The sequence below is a fragment of the Lepidochelys kempii genome, chromosome 6, assembly GCF_965140285.1.
Source record: "Lepidochelys kempii isolate rLepKem1 chromosome 6, rLepKem1.hap1, whole genome shotgun sequence".
Taxonomy (NCBI): domain Eukaryota; kingdom Metazoa; phylum Chordata; order Testudines; family Cheloniidae; genus Lepidochelys; species Lepidochelys kempii.
In genome coordinates this window covers 11,512,433-11,532,404 of record NC_136385.1, presented here as the reverse complement: position 1 = coordinate 11,532,404, position 19,972 = coordinate 11,512,433, and the positions used below count along the sequence as shown (strand labels likewise).

At 47.2% G+C, this 19,972-nt stretch overlaps 1 protein-coding gene across 3 annotated transcripts; it reads right to left on the bottom strand.

The window, feature by feature from the left end:
• Nucleotides 1–9,342: 9,342 nt before the first annotated feature.
• LOC140913669 (uncharacterized) lies at nucleotides 9,343–19,957 on the bottom strand. 3 transcript variants are annotated; one of them, XM_073350443.2, is made up of 4 exons: nucleotides 19,792–19,957; nucleotides 16,969–17,098; nucleotides 16,120–16,236; nucleotides 9,343–11,262 (listed from the first exon to the last, which is right to left on the bottom strand). In XM_073350443.2, exons 1-4 carry the CDS (start codon nucleotides 19,813–19,815, stop codon nucleotides 9,899–9,901), a joined length of 1,635 nt encoding a protein of 544 aa, XP_073206544.2. In that variant the 5' UTR covers nucleotides 19,816–19,957; the 3' UTR covers nucleotides 9,343–9,898. The 3 variants fall into 3 exon arrangements, with proteins under 3 accessions (XP_073206544.2, XP_073206545.2, XP_073206547.2); XM_073350444.2 differs by having other exon boundaries at nucleotides 16,969–17,095; XM_073350446.2 differs by having other exon boundaries at nucleotides 16,969–17,156; nucleotides 19,792–19,956.
• Between the last annotated feature and the right edge of the window lie 15 nt (nucleotides 19,958–19,972).

Sequence of the window (19,972 nt, the reverse complement as noted above, 5' to 3'; positions counted from 1 at the left end):
CTTCTCACAAATATGCCAGGGTGCACAGCAAAGACGGGCCATTGCAAAAATGCCACGAAAGAAAGCCGGAAGCTCATAGAGTGCTGGGACAGAAAGCAATGCAGGCTTCTTGGCCTGAAAGTGGGGAGGCTGCCAGCCCCAGGGATGGAGTGGCAGGGGGTAGGAGGAACGCAGGCCCACCCACTCCACTGCATCCCAGCCCAAGGCCCTAACGGTGGTGGAGTGGTCTGCAACTGGGTCAGCGGGGAAATCTGGCTGCAACATGCTGGCCGGCTTGCAGTCAGTCACATAGCCGAACCCTATTCAGCTTCCCTGGGCTCCTTCCTACACTCCCAATCAGGGGGTACCTGGGTTCCAGGGTTGTCGCTCATCTTGCTGGGGTAAACGGCTAGTGGCTGCCCCAACAGCTCCTCAGTGGCAGCGCAGAAGGGCGGCAATATCACACCAGGCCAGCCTCACTTCTGGGCTGCTGCTGGTGGTGGGGCTGCCTTCAAAGCTGGATTCCCAGCTGCCAGCTACCGCTCCCCGGCCACCCAGCTCTGAAGGCAGAAGTGAGGGTGGAGATACTGAAAGCCCCCTACAATAGCCAGAGAGCATTGTGGGGGAGACCAGGCTTCAGGGCTGTGAATTTGGTAGGGACCTATTCATCATACATAAAGTCCTTGCAATCCCAAGGGACCAGCCACTTAGCCAGGTCAATATATAACTTAGATCCTACCCTAAAATCAGGCTGGTAGCCAGTCCTCTAGTATCTAATAACTACAGGTTCTTCTTCCAGGGATGTCCCTGTGGGGGCTCCACTCCAGGTGATTGTGCGCCCCTGCACCTCTAGCCAGAGAATTTCGACAGCAGTGCCCGGTGGGGTCGCATGTGTGCTCTTCCTGTCTCTGCCGGCAGGAGCCATTAACTAGCACTGTGCGATCAACCCGCCCCCTCAGTCCTTCTCACCCACGTCTAGTCTGAGTGGGAGCTCTGGCGGTGCATCTGCACAACTTAACATTTAGATATAGGTGTGATGTTGCACCCCATAATGCTTTATAGGAATCTGCTTATGAATGTCTATATGACATAACTGGAATATGTTTTATGCTACATATGCCATGTAACATATCTCTGTAAAGGGTACGATCTACTGACTATATTCATCCTATTTGTATGCATGGGTCATTTTTGTGTTCAAAGTTATGAATATTGGCTGTGTACTTGTTTGATTTTAAGTAGGCTCAGGGAAGCAGTTGGTCAGCTGCCTGAGAAAAGTCTCTTCTCAGTAAGTGCCCAATCAAAAAACACTTAAGCTAACAATGAACTTGGAGACGCCAATCCACATCTGAACCAAACTGTACCATAGAATCTCTATGGATAGTCATTCCATGCTTGAATAATAAGAAGATAGCAGTAGGGATATATTACAGACCACCTGACTAGGATGGTGATAAGTGACTGTGAAATGCTCAGGGAGATTAGAGAGGCTATAAAAATTAAAAAACTCATGAATAATGGGGGATTTCAACTATCCCCATATTGACTGGGTACATGTCACCTCAGGATGGGGTACAGAGACAGCTTCTTGACACCTTAAATGACTGCTTCTTGGAGTCCTGGAACCCACAAGGGGAGAGAGGCAATTCTTGATTTAGTCCTAAGTGGAACACAGGATCTGGTCCAAGAGGTGAATATAGCTGAACTGCTTGGTAATAGTGACCATAATATAATTAGATTTAACATCCCTGTGGCAGGGAAAACACCACAGCAGCCCAACACCATAGCATTTAATTTCAGAAATGGGACCTACACAAAAATGAGGAACTTAGTTAAACAGAAATTAAAAGGTATAGTGGCAAAAGTGAAATCCCTGCAAGCTGCATGGAACCTTTTGAAAGACACCATAATAGAGGCTCAACTTAAATATACACCCCAAATTAAAAAACATAGTAAGAGAACCGAAAAAGTCACAGTGGCTAAACAACAAAGTAAAGGAAGCAGTGAGAGGCAAAAAGGCATCCTTTAAAAAGTGGAAGTCAAATCCTATTGAGGAAAATAGAAAGGAGCATAACCTCTGGCAAATGAAGTGTAAAAATATAATTAGGAAGGACAAAAAAGAATGGGATGAACAGCAAGCAACAGACTCAAAAAGTAACAGCAAATTTAGTTTTTTACCTCAGCAGCAGGAAGCCTGCTAAACAACCAGTGGGGCCACTGGATGATCGAGATGCTAAAGGAGCACTCCAGGATGAGAAGACCATTGCGGAGAAACTAAGTGAATTCTTTGCATTAGTCTTCATGGCTGAGGATGTGAGGAAGATTCCCAAACCTGAGCCATTCTTTTTAGGTGACAAATCTTGAGGAACTGTCCCCAATTGAGGGGTCATTAGAGGAGGTTTTGGAACAAATTAATAAACTAAACAGTAATAAGTCACCAGGACAAGATGCCATTCACCCAAGAGTTCTGAAGGAAGTCAAATGTGAAATTGCAGGACCACTAACTGTCGTCTGTAACATATCATTTAAATCAACTCTGTACCAGATTACCTGTAGTCTGTACCAGTCTGTAGACCTGTAGTCTGTACCTGATGACCTATAGTGTAACCTATCATTTAAATCAGCTTCTGTACTAGATGATCGGAGGATAGTTAATGTGATGCCAATTTTTAAAAAGGGCTCCAGAGGTGATCCCGGCAATTACAGGCCAATAAGTCTGACTTCAGTACCAGGCAAACTGGTTGAAACTATAATAAAACCAGAATCATCAGACACATAGATGCATGGGCGCCAAGTCCATGGGTGCTCCAGGGCTGGAGCACCTACTGAGAAAAATTAGCGGGTGCTCAGCACCCACTGGCAGCCAAGCTCCCCCCGCCCCTCAGTGCCTCTCACCTGCCTGCGGGCCCCACTGACCAACTCCTCCCTCTTCCTCCCAGCACTTCCTACCCACTGCAAACAGCTGTTTTGCAGCATATAGGAAGCTCCGTGAGGGAGGGGGAGGAGCAGGGATGGGGCTTGCTCGGGGGAGGAGGTGGGGAAGATGTGGGAAGGGGGCGGGGCAGGGGCTTGGAGGAATGGGTGGAGTTGGGGCAGGGCCTGGGGCGGAGGGGAGGTCGAGCACCCACCGACTAGAGGGGAAGTCGGCGCCTGTGCAAGGAGTCCAGGAGAGCTGGCTGTATTTTAAAGAAGATTTATTGAGGGCGCACGAACAAGTCATCCCGAAGTGCAGAAGGAATAGCAAATATGGCAGGTGGCCAGCTTGGCTTAACAGTGAAATCTTCCTTGAGCTTAAACTAAAAAAGGAAGCTTCCAAGAAGTGGAAATTTGGACAGATGACTAGGGAGGAGTATACAAATATTGCTCGAGCATGCAGGGGTGTAATCAGGAAGGCCAAAACACAACTGAAGTTTCAGCTAGCAAGGGATGTGAAGGGTATCAAGAAGGGTTTCTACAGGTATGTTAGCAACAAGAAGAAGGTCAGGGAAAGTGTGAGACCGTTACTGAATGGGGGAGGCAACCTAGTGACAGATGATGTGGAAAAAGCTGAAGTACTCAATGCTTTTTTTGCCTTGGTTTTCACAATCAAGATCAGCTCCCAGACTGCTGCACTGGGCAACACAGTATAGAGAGAATGTGAGCAGCCCTCAGTGGTGATGGACTATTTAGAAAAGCTGGACATGCACAAGTCCATGGGTCCAGATCTAATGGATCCAAGGATGCTGAGGGAGTTGGTTGATGTGATTGCAGAGCCATTGGCCATTATCTTTGAAAATTTGTGGCTATCGGTGGAGGTCCCAGACGATTGGAAAAAGGAAAATATAGTACCCATATTTAAAAAAGGGAAGAAAGCGAACCCAGGGAACTACAGACCGGTCAGACTCACTTCAATCCCCAGCAGAATCAGGGAGCAGTTACTCAAGAAATCCATTCTGAAGCACTTGGAGGAGACGAAGGTGATCAGGAACAGTCAACATGGATTCACCACGGGCAATCATGCCTGACCAACCTGATTGTCTTCTATGATGAGAAAACTGGCTCTGTGGATATCAGGAAAGCAGCTGGATTCTCTAGGGACCAAAGGACAAAGAAGGGGTTTGTGGATAAATAGCCTGGTTTCAAACAGGCTCAGGGCCTTCATCCTGGTCCATCAAATGGACAGGACCCCTGACCCACGCAGAACCTCAGGCCTTAGGGGTGGGCTGGAAGGACTGGGTGCTAGTTCTGAGCTGAAACTCAGATGAGCTGATGACCACAAGGAACCCAACTGGGCAGGGGTTGCAAGGACTGCTTCTGCCAGAATCCATGGCAGGGTTGGGATAATCCTGGTCTTGATAGCACATGTGTAGGTTTTTTATTGTTTTTATGATGTTTTCTCTGTAATGCTTTGTACCTTAAGAAGAAAGCAGACTTGCTAGGAAATGCTGGGTGGTATTTTATACCAGTAGCACTGCACCTATTAATCACCTCTAAAGAGAAAGCCAGGAAGTGTCCTTGGGCAGCCTCTCCGTGCTGGGATAACAGTGAGGGAGGGAACGGTGCAACCTGCAAATACCCCGGTCAGAAGGGAGAGGGGTGAATGTCTTCAGCTGAGAGAGGGAACAACTGGGGAGCTGGAAGCCTGACAGTGGGGCCCACTGAGGGCAAATACAGGTGCAGTTGCTCTGAACTGACACCCAGAGCCCAGCCCCTGGCAGCCTCTCCCTGGTTGAGCAGAAGGACAAGGGGCCCCCAGGGTGGGTGTAACCAGGTAAGTGGTTCCTCCTCCTTCCCATCTGCCACCTGCTCTAGTCCTCCTGCCTCTCTCCGCTCCCTGTGTCCTACCCAGCCCCACCCCGTCTGTGCTTGTCCCCTGGGCTCCTGTCCCCTATATCCTAACACCACTGCCCTAGCCTTCCTATCCACATCTTCCCCACCTCCCGTGTCCTAGCCTATCTGACCCACTTGTCCAGCCCCATTCTACGGCAATCTGCCCCACAGTATCCTGCCCCCCCATACCATGGGCCTCCTTCTCTAACATCCTGCCCCCCATGTTCTATCCCCACTCACCATCTGCTCTTTGCCGACTGTTTCCCTAGCCCATCCCCTTTGCCCACAGTGTCCTAGTCCCCTCATCCCATTTCTCTCCCACTGTGTTCCAAACCCCACCCCATCAGTCCCTTGTGTCCTGACCCCGACCCCATCCCCACCCTGTGTCCATATGCCCTGTATTCCACCCCCGTTATTCCACCCACGTATTTCATGCCCCTGCTTCCCCAGCCTCATGTCTGGGACCTCCCATCTCTGGCTTGATGCAGCTCCATGTACACCCTAAGGTGGCCTTCAGATTGACAGCCAGAGGGGTATGTTCTGGATGGGCTTTCAGATTGACACCCAGAGCCCAACTGGGGGGAGCAGATGTAGCTCCACGCCACAAGTTCCAGTATATGCTGCTCTTGGGGACAGATTCCCACTGCAGAGCTGCTGGCTCCTTGGGGTGAAATGGACTTGTAGGCTCTAAAGTTTTACATTGTTTTGGTTTTGAGTGTAGTTATGTAATAAAAAAAAATCTACATCTGTACATTACACTTTCACGATAAAGAGATTGCACTATGGTACTTGTCTGAGGTGTATTGAAAAGTACTATTTCTTTTATCAATTTTACAGTGCAAATATTTTTATTACAAATAAGTGGGCAACTATACACTTTGTAGTCTGTGTTGTAATAGAAATCAATATATTTGAAAATGTAGAAAAATATCCAAAATATTTAATAAATTTCAATTGGTATTCTATTGTTTAACAGTGCGATTAATTTATTAAATTTCAGTTACTTTTTTTTGAGTTAATCGCATGAGTTAACTGCGATTAATCAACAGCCCTCGAAATAAAGCATACATTTCTGATCGCAAAGGTAATTAACCATTTTGGAACAATTTACCAAGGGTCATGGTGGATTCTCAAGATGGGATGTTTTGTTAAAAGATCTGCTCTAAGAATCTCCACTCCTCCTCCCCCACAAATCCTTTCTATACTTCTCCAACCCGCACCCAACAGCCCTCCTGCTTCACTCCCAGGCTACTTCCAGCAATTACTTCCCTCTCCCTCAGCTCCTCTGTTTCCCCTGACTCCCCCAAGCCTTTGCACTGTTTCTGAGGGGTGCGGGAAATACGTTTTTGAATGGTAGTTTACATGAATTATTACTCAAAATTCTGGATTAATATGCCTAATAAGGAATCTATTTGTCAAAAACACTTCTTGAATCTTTTTTGTTGTCTGTATTGTTAGACATACTTGCTGACAGGTATTTTGAAATAAATTAACAAAATAATTGAAACTAGTGTGATTATTATGTTATTTTGAGAAATTAACTATGCACAAATTTAAAATATTGTTCGCAGAATTTTTACGCACCGAATTCCTCCAGGAGTAATGGGAAACTCTCTCTGTGCACCTGCCAGTCACACAGTTCATCAGGCCTCATGGTCAGTTAGGCCTTAGAACACTTTGATTGGTTCACCTTAAAGATTTACACTTCACACTGGCTTTTCCACATGCCATCCAAATGCATCAGCTTCTTTAATAGCAAAGAGACACCTAGTTAGACACAGGGTGCATAAAAATCAGTGATTTAAAAAAAAAAAAATCTGATTTTTTTGACAAAATGCTTTTTGAGGAAAAAACCTATCTAGAGATAGTTTTAATTAAGATACATTATAGCTCAAAGATATCTCATAATGGAATAGGGATTATAAATTCTAATTCTATAGAATGAGACAATATATTCATGTAATGTTTAAGAAAAGTTTTGTAAATGAGTTCCAATAGTTCATGGATTAGGGACCCAATCTTATGGGGTTCCAGGGGCTTCTGTATAGATTATTTAGGTTAATCTTTGTATCTACCCAATGGGACTCAGTGCTCAGTCCAGAAGATACCATCAGAGATGCTTAGTTTTGCAGTTCTCAAACTGTGGATTTGTGGCTCCAGAGATAACATGCTTGTTAACAGCAAAAATGTTTTTAAATAAATAATATATAGACGTGAGAAATAACAGACCTCAACTCTATTGTCCCTCTGCAAATTTGTGTACACAGAGTCAATCCCTTACCTCTCTCTAGAAGTGCAAAGTTTCAAAAAGTTCAATAAATAGAAGATTGTTGGGGGCGGAATAGATCTGGACAAGGAGAAGAAGTCTGGAGATAAATGTGAGAAGGGAGGTGTGACATTGCACTTCATCTGTTTATGTAAATAATGCTTATGAATGTGAATATGATGTAACTGGAATATGCTTTATGCAAAAGGTCTCTTGTAAGGTATCATTACAAAGCTTATAATCTACTGAGTGTGGTCATCCTATTTGTATGTATGTATCATTCTTGTATCTAAAATTAGAAATATGAAGTTAACTCTGAGGTCCTATTGTAATTATGCAAAGCGTGGGCTATTAATGGTGGTTTAGATGGCTCCCATTGACTAGGACAATTGGCTGTAAGTGGCTCTGTTTACCTGCAAGCCTTCCTGTGTTCATGAGATGGGTAATGAAGAATGAGGTCTCACAGGACATGTGACCTGGTCACATGATACTGGAATCCATCTTAAACCTGGTGCTTTTCCATTTAGAAGGAGGGGTGGGAACCCAGAGAGAAAAGGATTCCCACCTTGTACCAAAGATATAAAAGGGCATGGAACAGAACAAAGGGGTCCCCACTCGTGGAATCCCCTGCTTTTCATCTAAGATGCCTGCTGGAACTAACAAGGTCTGTAACAAGGGAAAGGCCTGGGCCCAGACTAGGAAGGAGTCTAGTCTGTGAAAGAAGCTTATTGGAACATCTCTAAGGGTTACATTTACCCGTATTCAGTTTCTTAATGTATTAGGCTTAGACTTGCCTGTTTTGTTATATTTTGCTTGGTAACTTACTTTGTTGTGTCTGTTATTACTTGGAACCACTTAAATCCTACTTTTTATACTTAATAAAATCACTTTTGTTTATTCATTAACATAGAGTAAGTGATTAATACCTGGGTGAGCAAACAGCTGTGCATATCTCTCTATCAGTGTTATAGAGGGCGGACAATTTGAGTTTACCCTGTATAAGCTTTATACACAGGAAAACAGATTTATTTGGGGTTTGGATCCCATTGGGAGCTGGGTATCTGGATGCTGGAAACTGGTTACCTACTGAGTAGTTTTCGGTTAAAGCCTGCAGCTTTGGGGGGGGGGTGGTTCAGATCCTGGGTCTGTGTTGCAGCAGGCTTGCATGTCTGGCTCAACAAGGCAGGGTTCTGGAGTCCCAAGCCATCAGGGAAAATGGGTTCAGAGGTAGTTTCAGCACATCAGGTGACAGTCCCAAGGGGGTCTCTGTGATCAAACCCATCACAGGAAGGGCAGGCAGTAGAAACAAAAGTGAAACTGTTTGAGCAACATATTCCAGAAGTCTTGAGGTCTTTCTGAGTGTAGCCTTCATTGATTTAAGATCTACCATACCATTCTCTCAATAGAAAGGAAAACCTATAATGGCAGCAGGTCATAAGAGACCCAGTTTGGGAATAAGAACCATACAAGAAATATGTGTTCGCTGATGATGTTTTAAAGAAAGTCACATTGATGGAACTGGTAGAAGTCACTTAAGCACTTGGATTCAGAGACTGTTGAAGTGATAATCTCACTTAAGAGGAGTAGCTTCTTCTGCCAGAGTAGAAAGAATATTTTCTTGCTTTGAAATAATTCATTCCAAATTGAGAAATCATTTGGGACCTGAAAAAGCAGGAAAGCTTGTTTTTCTTTTCCAGATTATGAACAAACAGGAAAATGAAGGTGAAGGCGACTGAGTTAGCTCCAGAAGCCAATATTTTAAGTTTCTCATGTTAACCTGGCTGACATCGTCGATTTAATTTTTTTTTAAAAATATTTAACTATTTTAGTTAAAAACAATTTTAACAAAAACAAACCTGATTTTAAAAAACTTGAATGTTTAACTAAATTCAAAAATTCATATGCTTGTTTTGTAAAAAATATTATACGTTTGCTGTTGAAGAAAAAAAATCCAGCATACATAACGTTGTTGATTTAGTTAAATAAAACTATTTAAATGTCTGTCTGGTGATGTTCTCCTCCTAACACAGCATGGCAAGAAAATCCTCCAAATATTAACGATTAACCTGTTGATTTGGAGATAGTTCACCTCCCAGTGACTTCATAAATGTCTGCTTCAATTATCTTTGGTAAATGAAATAACCAAACAATCATTCATTTTCTGATATAGCTGTAAAACTCATCTGAAAAGTTTTCAAAATAAATCACTTAAAAATGTATAGTGTGTAACCTTTTAAAAATGAAGCCTACATCTCTCTCTTAGTTGTGAAGAATATGTATTAAGGATATAACAACCAACAAGAATGCACTTTTAATCACGGATTTCTACATAAATAGAGTCTTCCTGACTCGTGATTTAAATCAAATCCACCCTGGTTAGACAGACCTTTGTAACACATTAAGTACATAGTTCTTCATCACATTTGTATTTAAAAAGATAGCAGGAGTAGTTCCTGCGTCATCTTTCAATCACATGCAGCCGGGCTGTTCCGCTCTCAGCCCAATCCATGCTGAGACAGGACTGCAAATCCCACCTCTAGATGTCACCCAAGAGTCACTCGCTGACTGGAACTGAGGTAGGTGTGTGGGGAATTTCCTGGCTGGGTCCCATCTAGAGGGGGGTGAGGGGTGTCCTGGCTGCATCCCAGCCTGATGCATGAGTGTGGGATAGAAAGAGAAAGGCCTGGCTGGATCCCACCTACAGGGAGTGGGGGTGGGGGTGGGGATGCTCCCAAATAGAGAAGGCCGTGACCATCTGCTCTAAATTCCCTCCACCTGTCTGCTCTTCCCCACATTGCTCAGCCAAGTCCCCTTCCCTGCCCCACACAGTGTCTCTGTCAGGCATCATGGGAACAGGACCACTCCCTGGTTCACACCTGCTGGCGCTGTGCCAGGCCCACTGGCTGCCAGAAGCCCTTTAGGCTGTGGCGTTGCCAGGGGGGCACTGCTGTGTGTGATTTGGTGCCGGATGAGATTGGCCAACCTAGCAAAGCGCTTGCCACAGTCAGCGCAGCAGTGCGGCCCCTCCACGGCGTGCGTGTGTTGATGGACTCTCAGGTTTGAAATCTGTACAAAGCCCTTGCCGCAGTCAGCACAGCGGTACGGCTGCTCCCCGGTGTGGGTGAGCTGGTGTCTTTTCAGGATTGAGCTCTGTATAAAGCCCTTGCCACAGTCAGCACAGCGGTGCGGCCGCTCCCCAGTGTGTGTGCGCTGGTGTCTTCTCAGGCTTGAGCTGCGTGCAAAGCCCTTGCCACAGTCAACACAGCGGTGCGGCCGCTCCCCAGTGTGCGTGCGTTGGTGTCTTCTCAGGCTTGAGCTCTGTACAAAGCCCTTGCCACAGTCAGCACAACGGTGTGGCCGCTCCCCAGTGTGTGTGCGCTGGTGTCTGCTGAGGCTTGAGCTGCATACAAACCCCTTGCCGCAGTCAACACAGCAGTGCGGCCGCTCCCCGGTGTGTCTGCGCTGATGGACCCTCAGGTGTGAAATCTGTGCAAAGGCCTTGCCGCAGTCAGCACAGTGATGTGGCCGCTCCCCGGTGTGTGTGAGCTGATGGACTCTCAGGTGTGAAATCTGTGCAAAGACCTTGCCGCAGTCAACACAGCAGTGTGGCCGCTCCCTGGTGTGTCTGCGCTGATGGACCCTCAGGTGTGAAATCTGTGCAAAGGCCTTGCCGCAGTTAGCACAGCGGTGCGGCCGCTCCCCGGTGTGCGTACGCTGATGGACTCTCAGGTTTGAAATCTGTACAAAGCCCTTGCCGCAGTCAGCGCAGCGATGCGGCCGCTCCCCGGTGTGCATGAGCTGGTGTCTACTGAGGCTTGAGCTCTGTGCAAAGCCCTTGCCGCAGTCAGAGCAGTGGTGCGGCCGCTCCCTGGTGTGCGTGCCCCGGTGTGTTCTCAGGATTGAGGACTGCCTGAAGCTCCTGCCACAGGCAGCGCTGTGGTACGGCCTCTCCCCGATATGCCAGCGCTGGTGCTGGGTCAGCGCGGACGGATTGCTGAACCTCTTGCCGCAATTGATGCGGCGGTCAGGACGCTGGCTGATGGAGAGTCTCTGGTGTGTAGCCAGATCCGGTCTCTGGCTGAGTTTACCCCAGGGATGGACTGAGTCCTGTGCATGGATCCCCCTGTGTGATGTGGGATCCTGTGTTCCTGCCATGCTCTCCCCACATTCTGCCCATGCCCTCGTTCCTCCCAGGATCCCGTGCCCTGCTGGAGAGAGCAGAGGGAATCCTGGCGTTAGTGCACAGTAAAGTCTACTGGTTTGTCAAAGATGGGAAAATGTCACAGATGGAGCGATTTCCCCATTTCTCAGTGACTGTTTTTTGGATGGGTGCCTCTGCCTGCAATGGCGGCTCCTGTCCGACAGGGCTGGACCCAACACCTCGCTCTGGGAATTGAGACCTGGCCTGCGGGGTTACAGCGCCACTCAGATTTGCCCCCGCCCCCAGTCAGAATGGTGGGGGAAGCGAGCCAAACTTCAGTGAATGGCCTTGCCACCCAGATCTTCTCTAGCCCACACCAACCCCTCTGCACCAGGCTGGGGTTAGGGCTGCAGCACTAGGGGGAAGGTGCTTCTTTGGGCGGTTGGTGCTCCATGGGCAGGGCAAGGAGGAGGGCAGGTTATGTTAAAAATCATGGAGCTGTCACAGTAAATTTAGTGACCTGTGACTTTTACTAAATTTACTGTAACTGCTCTCTAATTTCTGATACGAAATGCTGACACAAATCTGCAGCCTAACTCAGGGTGGTTCTATCCTATGTTGTTTGTGCAACAGCCACCACCTGGGGGGAGGGATAGCTCACTAGTTTGAGCATTGGCCTGCTAAACCGAGGGTTGTGAGTTCAATCCTTGAGGGGGCCATTTGGGATCTGGGGCAAAAATTGGGGGTTGGTCCTGCTTTGAGCAGGGGGTTGGACTAGATGACCACCTGAGGTCCCTTCCAACCGTGGTATTCTATGATTCCCATGTGTGCCATGCATCTTGGGTCTCGTTTTGTGCTTAAATTGTAGCTTGCCCAGGATACAGGCAGCGCCTGGCACAACAAGGCCCTCAGCCAGAACTAGGGCCTCAAAGTGCTAACAAACAGGGTCTGGGTTTTGTTTTCACACTGATTTTGGTTTTATTTCCATTAGAGGTTTTTATTTACATGTTGGTGGTTCTGCACTGTCTCCTGTTTTATAGCATAAGGCCTGTTCCCCAGTGTTTGCGCTGTTTAAACTATATTGGTTTGAAACCAGCTACAATCCCCTCATGTGGACCCAGTGAGACCGGTATAAAGCCACTTAGAACAATGTAGCTTATTCCTGCAGGGGAGTGATTCCTTTTCAAGGAATTCCTCCTAAAGAAGTCATTTAGCTTCAGCCTCATGTTTCATTCTTTGTGCAAAACTAAAACCGAACTAAAATCCTTAAGAGGGTGGGGGTTTGATGGGATGACAAGTCACTCAGGGTTTGTGTGATATAACCTGAAAAACATGTTTGTCTCGTTTTACAACCCAATCAGTGACACTGCTGAGGTGGAAGGAGTGAATGGCTGCCACCCAGCCTTTGGTCTACAGACAGTCACAGACCATGTTAAGGCTGAGGGCTATGCTAAGCATTGACACTGAAGCAATGTACACAACAAAGATTTTGTGCCACTGAGAAAGCAGGAGAGGGGATGTGACAAAGACCATTCCACCCCCTCTCCCTCACACCCAGCCCATACACCAGGGTACTCCAAGTCGTGCCCCACAGGACGATTTTGTCTGGGCACCTAAACGTGTTCATTCTCCCCCAGCAACAGCTGCCCGGAACACGGGGCAGTTTTAGGGCATTACAGCGAAACGCTGCAAGTTCCTGAGACCTACTCTACAAAATGGCGTCCTCTGCATAGCATGACCTGCGCTCTTCATACGTGACTGATCCTGCCCTGCCCTGAGTCATTCCCAGCTTTCTCCTTGCTCGCTGGGGGCAGGTTTCTCCAGTCTGAGAGCTCATGTGTGAAGTGAAATAGCAGAGAGGGGGTGGGGTGGGAACCTTGACAGGGCAGCACCTTCTCTGCCAAGGGCCAGTGACTCTGGGATGCTCTCCCAGGCTGCGAGAAGGTTTTTGCCTCTGGCTGAGTTATGTCTGGATCCAGATGTCCCAGGGCCATACAACACCAGCACAACAGCTTGAGTCAGGAGGGGCAGAGGCATGAAGCCCATCTGAAAAATCTCTAGGGTACCCCTGCCTTGGTATGATTTTCTGAGGTGTGGGAAGCCTAGAAGAAGGTGTTGTGGTCTATAGAACAACAGGCATGTCTTTCCAGCCAGGTGCTTGTCTGATCCCCAGTGCCAGATCCACTGACACACACACAGATGGATTTTATCCTTACAGCCTCAATGCCCTCTCCATTACACAGGTGGGGTAACTGAGGCATTGTGGAGCTGTAGCGATTCGCTTCTAGAACTGAATCAAGATCTTTTGAATCCTACTGCAATGTCCTACCCTCTAGGTAAATGCAGCCCTCATATGCTCCGTGGCCCTACCATGGAAACCTCAGCATCCCCTGAAATCTTCCCCCTCCCTACATTATCCCATATCACTATCCCACCCCTCTTTCAAGTTTATCATCTCCCCATCTCCGATCCATTTCTCTTTCACAGCTTTGAGGCCCCATAATGTTTATGTCCCATCATAGGTCAGAGATATCCAATGAGTAGGAAAGATGGGAAGTATGATAAGAGGACTCCCTGCCTTAACCAGGAGATTGCCAGTGACCTGAAACTCAAAAAAGAGTCATACAAGAAGTGGAAACTAAGTCAAATTATAAAGGATGAATATTAAAAAAAAAAACCCATAAGCATGTAGGAACAAAATTAGAAAGGCCGAGGCAAAAAAACAAAACTAAACTAACTAGGGATATAAAGGGCAACAAGAAAGCATTTTACAAATATATGGGAAGGAAAGGGAAGACCAAGGACAGGCTAGGCCCATTACTAAATGAGGAGGGAAAGACAATAAGAGAAAATGCAGCAATGGCCAAACTGTTAAATGCCTCTTTTGTTTCAGTTTTCACCAAAAAAGTTAGCTGTGATTGGTCGACTAACATAGTGAACATCAGAATCAATGGGGTAGGATCTGAGCCTAAAAGAGGAAAAGAAATAGTTATGAATTACTTAGACAAGTTAGAGGTCTTCAAGTAAGCACGGCCTGATGAAATACATCCTAGAATACTTAAGAACTGGCTGAAATGATCTCTGAGCCATTCACTTGTTCTTAGAGATAATCGCTGAGGATGGTAGAGAGACCCAAGGACTGGAAAAGGGCAAATATAGTAACCAGTTATAGAAAGGGGAATAAGGACAAGCCAAGGAATTACAGACCAGTCATCTTAACTTCAGTACCTGGAAAGATAATGGATAAGCAAACATTCTATTTGTAAGCACTTATTAGTTTATTTCCTTCTAGGTAACAGAAAACATGGATTTGTCAGGAACAAATTATGTCAAACCAACCTAATATCCTTCTTTGACAGGTAGTAAGACTCGTGGATAGGGGAGAAGCAGTACATGTCACAGCTCAACGTTAGTGAGACTTCTGATACGGTCTTACATGACCGTCTCGTGAACAAATTAGAGAAACACAGCCTAGGCAAATAAGGTGGGTGCACAACTCGTTAGAAAACTGTACTCAGAGAGTAGTTATTATAGCTCAAAAACGAGCTGAAAGGCATATCGAATGGGATCCCACTGGGATCGGTCCTATTCCGTATCTTCATAAATGATTTGGACAGTGGCACAGAGAATACACTCAAAGTTTATGGACGATGCCAAGCTGGGAGGGGTTGCAAGTGCTTTAGAGGACAGGATTAGAATTCAAAAGGATCTTGACAAACTGGAGAAATGGTTGGAATTAAATAGGATGAAATTCAATAAGACCATATGCAAAGTACTACACTTAAGTCGGAATAATAAATCACACAAATACAGAATGGGAAATGACTGCCTAGGAAAGAGTACTGCAGAAAACCATATGGAGTTATTGTGGATCACAAACTAAATATGAGCCAACAATGGAATTCTGTTGAAAAAAAAAAAAGCAAATATCATTCTGGGATGTATTAGCAGGAGTGTTACAAGCAAGATGTGAGAAGTAATTCTTCTACTCTGCTCAGCACTGGTAAGGCCTCAACCGGAGAATTGTGTCCAGTTCTGGGCCCCACACTTCAGAAAGGATGTGGACAAATTGGAGAGGGTCAGACAAAAGCAACAAGAATGATTAAAGGTCTAGAAAACATGACCCATAGGAAAGATTGAAAAAATTGTATTTGTTTAGTCTGGAGAAGAAAAGACTGTGTGGGCGGGGGGAGGGCGGCTGGTGGACACCTGATAACAGTCTTGAAGTACCTAAAAGGTTGTTAGAAAGATAAATTGTTCTCCTTATCCACTGAGGCCAGGACAAGAAGTAATGGGCTTAAATTGCAGGAAGGGAGATTTAGGTTAGACATTAGGAAAGACTTCCAAACTGAAAGGGTAGTTAAGCACTGGAAAAAATTACCTGGGGAGGTTGTGGAATCTCCATCATTGGAGGTTTCTAAGAACAGTTTACACAGACACCTGTCAGGGATGGACTTCATAATACTTAGTCGTGCCTCAGCGCAGGGGACTGGACTAGATGACCTACCGAGGTCCCGTCTAGTCCTACATTACTATGATATCTGTGATTCATTGATATCAAGGCCAGACAGACGCATTGAGAGCATCCAGCCTGGCTTCCTGCCTATCTGAGCCAGAGAATCTCCCCAAGCCATTCCTGACTCCATCCCAGTAACTTCTGGCCGAGTTAGAGCAGGGCTTGGAGAAAGAGATGCCCCATTTCCACTGACAGACTCACAGTAATGGAGAATCCACCCTCTCCAGAGGGAAGCTCTCTCAATGGATCATTCCTCTCCCAGATAAACAGTGGCCCCTAATTCCCAGCATCAATTTGTCTCGCTTCTGCTCCCAGCCAGTGGATCTCTTTCTGCCTTTGCCTTTTACATTAAGGAGCCCTCCACTAGCAGGTGTGTAAATCAGAAGGGTTTGGATTATTATGACTCACCTGAGGAGGGGCTCTCAGATCCCGAGCTTTCTTTAGAGTCCTCGACATCCTGAATCCAGAGCTCTGCCTCCCCTAGCTCAATCTGGTGGATTAAGTCCGGAGTGGAACCTGAATAGCCTGTTGCGGGGGAATGAATCAGTTTTATTACTAAAGTTTTGGGGGTAGGGACTCATTTATATATTGGTGCAGCCCAGCACAACAGGGCCCTGACCTCGATCAGTGTTTGTCTGCGCAGCACCTGGAACGATAAGGCCCCAATATCAGACGCTGCTTGAGAGGAAAGCGCAGGAGATCCCAAGCAGGAGAATAATGAAATAAGCCTTCCTTAGAAAAGATTTCTTCCCATCTCCCACCAGGCAAGTTCAGTTCACACTCTGAAGCAGCAACGTCTATGACCCTTCTCAATTTGCTGTGGGGGTTGAGTCATGGCAGGTGTCACCGTTACACAGACCTACCAGTTATTTTGCATAGGGTGCAAGATTTGTTCAGTTGTGCGGCTGTTAAACTTACGATGTTGATTCTTTTTTGGAGAGGTGGGGAGTTGCTGCAGGAGGATTTTCTCCCTGCCTTATTTGTCTAACTAGAGTCAGTTCTTGAGACAGAGTTACTGCCATTGGTGTCTGGGCTGAGATTCCTGGAAGAGGTTGTTGCTCATGGGCTGTTTCCAACCACCTCTGTGCCAGGACTGAGGTACATAATGCAAGTAAACAGGTTACATTAACATTAGCCTGAGGCTCTGAAAGTTGCTGACATTTGCCACCACTTGGCTGCTGGGTGGCACATGGCAGCTGAGGTGTCAAGGGAACCCAGACATTTCACAGCTATGAGTAAAGATAAATAGGTCCTTACCCAGGGAAATGAGGGCCTGGTTATTCCTCAGCATCTGGTCCCGGTACAGCAGCTTCTCTTGCTTAGATAAGAGCTCCCACTCCTCCCGGGTGAAATACAGAGCAACGTCCTCAAACGCCACCTGGAGCTGCTGTCAGAAGCGTTACACACTCTGCACCTTCCGCTCCAGCCCCCCAAGCCTGGAGTCTCTGCAGGGGACGCGGTTTCTAGGGGAGTGACTCACAGGGATAACACCCAGCCCACCAGCTGTGAACGAGGGAGACTCCACCGCCCCACCCAGCCCCCCCAGGGACCTCAGGGCAGGGATTTCCCTAAGCCCCCCCTGAATTTCCCCAACACCCCCCCCCCCCCAATTACATGCAGTGTTGCCAGTTTAGTTGTTGGTTGGAAATCTGAATTGAAATTGAAACATTAATACACACTTTAAATGCATATACAGTGTATGAGAAAATACTTGTACCTGAGAAAGCATAATGGGTTTGAAAAGTATGAACCAAGACTAGCTTCCTCATACAGTTATTTATGACAATGTTGGCACATTTGTTTCAGCTATATTGGCCAACCTAATAATTTCAAATGATGGTTTGTAAGCAAGGTCTGAATGAGCTCTCCCCTGACAGCTAGTGATGACCCAGTTGGGTGGAAAAGCTTCAGGACCAGACTGTATATACATGAACTCACCTACTCTGCCTAGGTATCCAGGAAACAGAGCTGTGTTGCCCAAGGGATCAATTTTGGCAGGTGTTGGTTACAAATCACTTAAGAATTAACTGGTTTCAGAGTAGCAGCCGTGTTAGTCTGTCTTCGCAAAAAGAAAAGGAGTACTTGTGGCACCTTAGAGACTAAAATTTATTTGAGGACGACCCATCACTCTTCTGCTGGTAATAGCTCACCTTAAGTGATCACTCTCCTTACAGTGTGTATGGTAACACGCATTGTTTCATGTTCTCTATGTATATAAATCTCCACACTGTATTTTCCACTGAATGCATCTGATGAAGTGAGCTGTAGCTCACAAAAGCTTATGCTCAAATAAATTTGTTGGTCTCTAATGTGCCACAAGTCCTCCTTTTATTTTTAAGTATTAACTGTGGAGGTTATGAAATGTTGTTATCTGTATTGTATGAGTAAAAGGCAGCAGAACTGTACTTAGCTTGACTGAATGAGGATGTGTCCCTCAGTGCTTAATTTGTGCCAGGGCTGAGCCCCGGCACCTCTAGGCTGGGCAGTTCATAGCTCTGGGACCTCTGGGCTTGTCACATCAGTTATTAAAGTAACAAACTTGCTTGAGCCCCAGCACCTCTTTCCTTACAAATTAAGCACTGGTCATCTTCAACTGAACTGCACTCCCTAAGCAGGAGGTTTGGATGCCATATCCTAGTGCACAGAGAGAGAGGGTGGGGCACAGGTGTTTTGCTCGGTGTAGGTGACAGGCATTATTTGACCTGCCCTCTCTCCTGTTTACAGAGAGAGTTGATTAGGCTTCATAAGTGACCACAAGAGCTAAAAACACTGATAATTAGGTCTAAGTGCTTAAACCTGCTGTGGGAGTGTTTCTGTGGAAGAGACGGCCCGGCCTGCACTAGCTGTGAGGTTCCCCCACTGAGAGCTGGGTGGAACCTGAAGAGACAGACTCACAGAGGTCACAGTGGCAGCAGAAGGTGACAGTGCAGGGCCATTGGGGATGGAGCGGTAGAGTGAACGGTGGAACGACAAACAGCGGCCAGGGCATTGGACTACGTTTTAGTGACTTTGCTACAGAATGCTAGATTTGTGACTGGGAAACTTATATAAATATATGTTTCGTAGTAGGCCAATATTTTAAAAATGCATTATTTCCCAAGGCCATTATCTCACATCATCGCTACCTGAAGAGGTCATTATCTCGGGGAATTTCTGTACTGAACTTCTACTATTATAATTATTTTTATGTAAGAAGGACATTATTGGGTCAGACCAATGGTCCATCTATCCCAATATCCTGTCTTCCAGCAGGAATTATTCCAGGTGCTTCCGAGGGAATGACGAGAACCGCATGCAGCGTTCAAGATGAGGGTGTACCATGGATCTATATAGTAAAAATGGAGGAGCTGGGTTTGCCAGACTGATCAGCTAAGCCAATACTGACAACCTATATGAAAAGGCTGCAGAACACCTGGCCTCTGGACTGTATGGACATGCAAAAAGCCTTATCAGCCCGCCACTGTCAAAGCCAATTTTAGAAGAACCGAATGCGGCTGTTAAGAATGCTGGAGACACAACTCAGTTTCTGTGAACCAACAGGGCTGTGGCATCCTACTTTCCACTTAAGCAAGAGATACCAGACGCTACAGAAACGGGAGGCCAATGTTCAGGGCATTGTCACTTGTTCATCCCGAAGTTGGACACTCGTTTGGAACAAGACCAGCAAATGCTCCCCATCTGTCTGCAAGAAACTCAGCTGACTGGCTAGTCGCATGTGGTGTAAGAGTGAAAGACTCAGCCGTTGAAAAAGTGAAGCCCTCTCTCAACCCACCGCTCCGGCCGCTGCAGCTGTGACCCAGGGAGACCCCCCACACAGCCCCCCGGGGACTCGGGGTAAAGGGGTGGCGCCTGGCTCCGCATGTCCGCCCGGCTTTGTGGGCGGGTCCCGGGGCCCCAAAGCCGCTCCCCGGCCCCAGCGCTCCGCCTGCTGCAGCCCCTGACCCCCGGCCCCTGCCTGGCCGCGCTGAGCCGCTCCCAGCCCCGGGGTCACTAGCGCGGGAGGGACCCGGTCCCGGCCCCCCTCGGCCCCAGCCGGGACCAGCCAGTGCCCGGCCGGGGAGTCCCCGCCCCGCGTCCTACCTGCGCCGGCCCCGCTGCAGCCATCGCCGGGCTCGGCTCCGGCTCCGGCCGCTTCCTCCGCCCGGGCAGCGACCTCCCGCCCCGGGTGTCCGGGAAGGCCCCGCTCCGCCGCCAACGGCCCCGCGCCTGCGCCTCCCGCTCCAGCCGCCGGGGGAGGCCCCCACGCAGGGACCTTCCGGCC